This window comes from Neophocaena asiaeorientalis, unplaced genomic scaffold, assembly GCF_003031525.2.
Source record: "Neophocaena asiaeorientalis asiaeorientalis breed wild unplaced genomic scaffold, Neophocaena_asiaeorientalis_V1.1 scaffold479, whole genome shotgun sequence".
Taxonomy (NCBI): domain Eukaryota; kingdom Metazoa; phylum Chordata; class Mammalia; order Artiodactyla; family Phocoenidae; genus Neophocaena; species Neophocaena asiaeorientalis.
This window is the reverse complement of record NW_020173774.1, coordinates 3,030,954-3,037,431: the sequence shown is the minus strand read 5'-3', so window position 1 is coordinate 3,037,431 and position 6,478 is coordinate 3,030,954. Positions and strand designations below refer to the sequence as shown.

General features: G+C 58.8%; 1 protein-coding gene across 2 annotated transcripts in view; it reads right to left on the bottom strand.

Moving 5' to 3' along the window:
• Positions 1 to 564: 564 nt before the first annotated feature.
• SIDT2 (SID1 transmembrane family member 2) overlaps positions 565 to 6,478 on the bottom strand; it is a 16,071-nt gene continuing 10,157 nt past the window's right edge. For both annotated transcript variants that reach the window (XM_024751754.1, XM_024751755.1), the window contains 9 exons: positions 6,191 to 6,308; positions 5,582 to 5,718; positions 5,272 to 5,380; positions 4,963 to 5,039; positions 4,741 to 4,787; positions 4,374 to 4,479; positions 3,634 to 3,744; positions 2,108 to 2,221; positions 565 to 2,034 (listed from right to left, as the gene is read on the bottom strand). In XM_024751754.1, coding sequence (XP_024607522.1) covers positions 1,972 to 2,034; positions 2,108 to 2,221; positions 3,634 to 3,744; positions 4,374 to 4,479; positions 4,741 to 4,787; positions 4,963 to 5,039; positions 5,272 to 5,380; positions 5,582 to 5,718; positions 6,191 to 6,308 — 882 coding nt within the window. In that variant the 3' untranslated portion in view covers positions 565 to 1,971. The remainder of the gene's footprint in view (positions 2,035 to 2,107; positions 2,222 to 3,633; positions 3,745 to 4,373; positions 4,480 to 4,740; positions 4,788 to 4,962; positions 5,040 to 5,271; positions 5,381 to 5,581; positions 5,719 to 6,190; positions 6,309 to 6,478) is intronic.

The window sequence follows — 6,478 nt, the reverse complement described above, 5'->3', positions numbered from 1 at the left end:
AGCCTGCGGAAATCTAAATCAACCTTCCAGGGTCATTTCAAATCTCCTTCCTCTTGGAGCCTGCATGTCATCCACATGCCCACTCTCCCACCATCCATCACCATCTGGTGTTTCCAGAGTACCACCTGTCCATTAAAGCAGGTCAGGGAGTACTGCCTGTGCCTGCGGCCTGCAGCCCGCCGAGCTGGGAGAGGCTCAGATCAGAAGTGAAGCTCTGTCTGACTGGTGGGTGGGGACCAGGTGGGCGGGGGCTGCTGCCATTTGCCAGGTAAGGGGAGACTCGGAGGTGAGATGGCACAGCTAAGGCTTTTTCACTACGCTATCCTCTTCACCCTCATGGCACCTGGCATGGAGCAGGCCCCTGGTAAACGTTGACTGAATTGATGCCGTTGCTCAAAGGAGAGAAAAAAAACGTGAGGGCATCGAGGGACTGCTATTCCCGATGGGACTGGGGCTTGGAAGAGAAAGGTAGACCAGAAGACCTGGGAAATGGGGGCGCCCTGCCCCACCCATCATTCTCAACATCTTCACCCAGAAAGAGGGAGCAAAGATGGGCCCAAGAACTGCATCTGGTTGTTTCTTTAATTGAATGCAGACTCATTCATAGAAAACAGAAATGCAACCATAGCATGGAAACAGACATTAAACGGAGCTCTGAAAAAAGATCCAGACCCTCCCTCCTCCTCTCCCCAGCCCAAAGGAGAGCTATAAAAACAAACTAAGGAGAATAAAACACATTCCCATCCCCAAGGCAGAGGCCCGACCTGACCTCCCCCGACCTTGGCATCTAGAACAGACCAGGTAGGGCGAAGAGGATCCAAGGCGCAGAGCAGCCAGGGGAACCAGAGCTGGGGCAACTCAGTGTAAACTCCAAGATTTCATATGTGTGCATGTGTGCGACTGACACAGAACTTGGCTGAAGACTGGACGGAAACTTAGGAGCCAGCCCTGGGTCCTAGAGTGAGGCTGAACCAGGGACATAGAGGGGAATGTCATGTCCCTTCCCTGAGCCCCTTTCCAAGATAGGCACTGGGGCTCCCGTGGCCGTGGAGGAGGCCGGCCGGGCTGGGCTCTTTGTACCTCCACTCCTTCGTCTCTGGACATTCTTGGGCAGGGTCAATGGCACTGAAAGGCCCCCAACTGGGGCTTGGCAGGACTAAGGGCCTGGAAAGAAAAAGGAAGGGAAGGAAAGTGAGTTGCTTTTTCCCTCCAATCCTGGTGCCAACATCAGTCTGGGAGCTGACGGGATACGAAAGTGACCTCTGAATTCAGTCCTTCGATCAAAGGTGGTTCTGACAATCTGGGCTGACGCTCGTTGCTAAAGAGCCAGCCCTGAGCACAGGTCAGAGGTAGGAGGCAGCACTGCCTGGGACCCCTCGCAGCCCTTAGCACCAAAAGCCCAGCACCAGCTGGCCGGTCCCCAAAATCCGACAGCCCCATCCATCCTGGCTGAGCTGAGTGGGCAGTGATGGCAGCCAGGTGCAGACCCAGGAGTAGTGGAGAGAACCCTGGTGCAGGACAGAGAATCAGGCCCCAGACCAGGGCCCTGGAGTGGAAGCTCGGGGAAGAAGAAAGGGCTTTGGGTCCCAGGCCAGGGGGGAGGGGAAGGATGGGCAGAATGCAAGGCATGAGATGGGCAGGCAACACTTCCCTCCTTTCTTCTGCAGATGACAAACAGAGAGCTGACAGATGGGGACCTGTGGAGGGCCCCAATGCTGAGAAGAAAACAGCAATTTGGCCAACATCCAGGGTTTCAGGGGAGCAGGCCTCCTCCCCGGCAGAGGGCAGGAACAAGGCTCAAGGCCACCCTGTGACTGTCCCAGGCCAAGCCTGGGCTGGACCTCGCTGTCCCACGGCCACCTGGCACTGGGCAACAGGGCTGGGACTCACGCCCCTGGCACTACGGAGGCTCTGGGCAGTGCGGCAGAGGAGCTAAGGGCCCAGTGAGAGAAGCAAGGGGCCCGGCTCCCACTAGAAGACGTAGATCTTGTCCCGCTGCACTGTGTCCAGGTCGTCGTCCAGTGTCAGCAACACCTGGAGGGCGGATGCGGAGTCAAGCCCAGGAAAGGAGGCCACCTCCGCCCCCTCTCCAGCCTCCCCGACATACCAGGAATGACCCAAACATGGCGATGGAGGAGAGGAAGTGCCAGATGTCGTGGTCATCAAAGAAGTCGAGGAGGATGCAGTCCCGGTTGTGCTCCCGTGACTCTGCAGGGGTTTTCTGGGGTGGAACAGGGAGAGCTGCCTGCTGACACCGCCCAGGGGAGGCTGGGCCAGACCAGCTCCCATCCCCTCCAGGCACTCTCCGTTCCCAGCCCCAGCCCTAGGCTGGGAGAGCACCCTTTTTTTTTTTTTTTGCGGTACACCGGCCTCTCCCTGTTGTGGCCTCTCCCGTTGCGGAGCACAGGCTCCGGACGCGCAAGCTCAGCGGCCATGGCTCACGGGCCCAGCCGCTCTGCGGCATGTAGGATCCTCCCAGACCGGGCACGAACCCGTATCCCCTGCATCGGCAGGCGGACTCTCAACCGCTGCGCCACCAGGGAAGCCCATGGAGAGCACCCTTTTTCAGGCTCACCCCTTGCCCTCATCTCCCACATCTAAGAATTGGCCTTTAGTTGCAGATTGCTCCCTGAGAGTACTGGTCATGATTCCCTTGAAGGACTAGAAGGCCACCAAAGCCTCCTAACTCCGTTCCCTGCCTTGGACTCCGCCCCCGGCTCCAATCAGTCCTCCAGGGCTCCTCCCGGCTCACTTTCTCTCCAAAGCACTATTGTCAGCTCACACAGCCCCGCCCGAGGGTGGCAGTAGCCAGGACCTGTGGGCCATGACCCGAGGCCCTCGAGGTCCGCCATTACCTCCCCAACCTCCAGTCCAGCAAACACTGGCTGGACCTCACTCTGTGTCTGGGGGCCGTCTGTGCCATATGCTGAGACCACAGAGATGACCAAGAAAGCTCCGCAGTGCCCTCAAGGAGCTCACGGTCTTTACCCGGCTCCCAAGCGAATGCAGTCACTGACCCCTAAGCTGCCTCTGCCTCGTTACTCAAGTCATGGCACCTCTGGGCCACAGGGCCCTTCCCCATCAGCCAGGGTCTCTAAAGGCCAAGAGCAAGCCCTGCCTCCTCTAAGCAGCTTTCCTGGACCTCCTAACTCACAGAAGCCTTTCTGTCCTCTGCCCTCCTACACATCCCCTACCTGTCTAGTCTATTACCCTTCATCTCATGTACCATATTGTAAAGAAAAGCCAGGAACTGACAGTCTCTCTCTTTCTGGAACTAGATTATAAGTGCTTCAAAGGCAGAGACGCTGCCAGACTTCGTTCTGATCACAGCAGGTGCCCTACGAGGCAGAGGGAAGAGCCTGACACCTCTGGCTTCACACCCCAGCTGTGCCACCACTGGTTGTGTGACCTTGGGCAGGTCACTGGGTCTGTCTGAGCCTCAACTGCCTCATAAGTAAAATGGGGATACTTCCACGCCGGCATGGTGAACGGTAGGAGGACGAAATGAGAAAGCAGCTGTGAAAAGCACGGGCGATGCTCACAAACAATTTTTGAAAAGAGAACTGGCCGTTTGTGGGCTCACGACGAGCCTGTGGGCGACTCCCGTAGCCTCTTGGCAGGAGGACCACTCACCTGCCAGGTGCTGAGCCCCTGGAAGAAGAAGAAGAGTGCAAAGCCCCAGACCACCGAGGTGCAGATGATACAGAGCAGGGGAATGAGCTTGATCCTCTCCCCGCTCCGGAGCTGGGGGGAAGATGGGGAAGAGCAGCCTGAGGGCCCTGCCCCACTTCCCGGCCTGCCCTTGAAGCGCCGCCCCAGGCTTTCAGGATGCATGCTTTAGGAAGCCTTCCCGGATCCATCCCATCACCCTACACAGCTCAACTTGTCCCTACACTAGCAGCCTGGTGTCCTCACCCCTGAGGTCCACCCTGGCTGGGCCTCCATCCATGTGCCCAGAACCCTGTGCTGGGGGGTGTAGGCCTGGGGGCTCCTCTCACGTTGGATGGCACGAGGGGCCCTTGGGAAGCACCTAGCCCTCGGAGGCCCAAGCCCAACACAGACTCAGCAAGCCCCACCTCCTCAACCCCTTCTCCGCAGAACGGGGCTCTTGCCAGCTGTGGCCTCAAGTGCTACCAGTTCTATGGGCCATACTTAGAATACAGAAGGGGCTCAGGAAACGGGTCTGAGGATATAGCTGGCTCCCGGGGAGTACGTGCAAGAGACTAGCCTCTCCCCTCCTCAAGACTCAGTAGCCTGGAGAGATGGACAGAAAAATTCTCACTCCCTCTTGGTGCTGCCCCAGGGAGGCTGTGCCCATCTCCCTCCCCACAAGGCAGAGCAGCTGGCTGAGGGGCTCAGCCATCCCCGCTCACCTTCATAATGATGTAGAAGGCAAAGTAAAGAAGCAGGTTGCAGATGCCAATGGCCAACAAGTAGGAGGCAAAATCATTGGGACGCATGATGAGCCCATAGGCAGCCCTGGCAGGAGGGAGGAAGAGCTGGTGAAGCAGGGGAGGAGCAAGGAAAGGGCTCTCCCTCCCCACCAACCCATGTTTTATGAGGATGTGGGGCTGGGTTCAGAGGCCCACAGAAGATTCTAGAACCCCAGGGGCCGACACCTCTCTCTCCAGCCCCCATGTCTCATGCCCAAATTTGTCCGTGTTCCCCACGGAAGCCCATGGCTGGCCAAGCACCGAGCTGCCCACCCAGCCTGGCTACACAGATGACGGCCGGACTCACAGTGACCAGTTGATAATGTTGCCCGTAACCAGCAGCACCATGCGGTCCTGGAGGGAAGCAGAGACAGGGGAACTGAGAGACGGGGAGAGAAGTGGCGGGAGGCCCGTCAGAGGGTCCCCCACCCCGCCCCTGGGCTCTCAGCTGCGCTCCGAGTGCCCCCCAGTGGAGGGAAGAGGAAGAGTGGAGATAGAGGAGGAGGGGCCCGGGGAGCTGGGCAGGTACCACGTAGAGGGGCCCGCTGCACTGCCGGATGCAGTCCGTGTAGAGCACGTGGAGAATGCGACGGCAGATCCCCGAGTCTATAAGAAGGGAAGGTGCTGAAAGGCACGGGCACCCTTTTGTCCCGGCCCCTGGTCTGTGCCAGCTGAGAGGACCCAGGGCCTCTCGGGGGCACAGCTGTGCCAAGGCCTCATTGAATTCCGTACCCAGTGACTTCCCTGGGCCCCCTGTGAGAGGGCAGAACCCAAAAGTCTCCCGTGAGAACAGGTCCCCGAGGCCACCAACCCCAGCAGGCCCCAGGCGAGCGCTCACCCAGCTTCCAGCGGCCCATGTAATAGAGCTGTGTGCTGAGGAGCAGGGTGGCAATGATGTGAATGACCGAGAAGATGACCCAGAATGCTGTGTTCCCTTTGCCGAAGACCTGTTGGGGCCACCAAAGGCAGGGCTGAGGAGAAAGCTGCTCTCCCGGCCCGTCCTTCCTCTGGGAGAGCCGGCTCTAAGCCCACCAGGCTGGGAGGGCACTTTAGGGAAGGAGCAGGGCTCTCTCCTGCAGGGGTGCACGGGGGTGTGTGCACACATGTGCACCTTTCCTACGGGTGAGCAGAGCAGGCCGGGGCCTCACCACGCCCAGCACAGAGAAGAAAATGACGATGGCCAAGCAGGCATAGGCGCTGTAGGCACTGGCGTTGATGTCTGGGTGCCGCTTCTGGTACAGCTTCAGCATGCAGAGCCCCGCGATCATGTACATGAATGACGTGTCTAGGTGGAGGGACGTGGACGTGAGCTACGGAAACATCTGCGGAGCCCGGGCACGGAAGCCCGGTCCCCACACCTCGTCACAGCCACTGAGCAAAGCTGGAACTGCAGCTCCTTAACTGTCCCTGCCACGCCCCACTGCCGCCCCACTGGCTGTCACCCACAGTCTGACTTCCCCTGACGACAAGGACAACTTAGTCCGAGCCCTCTGAGATCGGGGACCGCATCTGAATTCTCTTTGTTTTCTCAGTGCGTGCACGTGCCTTTCCATAGGAGAGGCTTGAGAGATGCATGAAATAGCATCCAGACGCTTATTTTCTACAAGCTAGGATGCGTGTTCACACAGGTCCTCCAGCCCTGGAGTCGCCCACATGGCTGTATCTTGGGGATCCCAATCCCTGCGGGGGAATGGGGATGGCAGACCGAGGCAGATGCCTGTTGAGGTTCAGCCGGGGAAGAGGGAGGCCCCGCTCACCAAACTGGAAATTGGTATAGTTGGGGCAGACGTGATAGCAAGCGCTAAGTAGCCCCTCCATCATCAGGGCCGTGCCCATGGCATAGAAGAGGCCAAAGTGTTTGGGGATCCCACATTCCTGTTGCGGAGAGAGAAGGGAAGGGAGAGATGAGGTAAGGCGGGAAGGGAGGAAGGAAGGGGCCCTAAAGAGGGAGATCATGAGAAAGGAGTGGGATGGGGGGTAGAGTGGGTATTTAGCAAGGGCAGGGCCGGGCAGGGCTGGGCACAACAAAGCTGGGCAGGATAAGA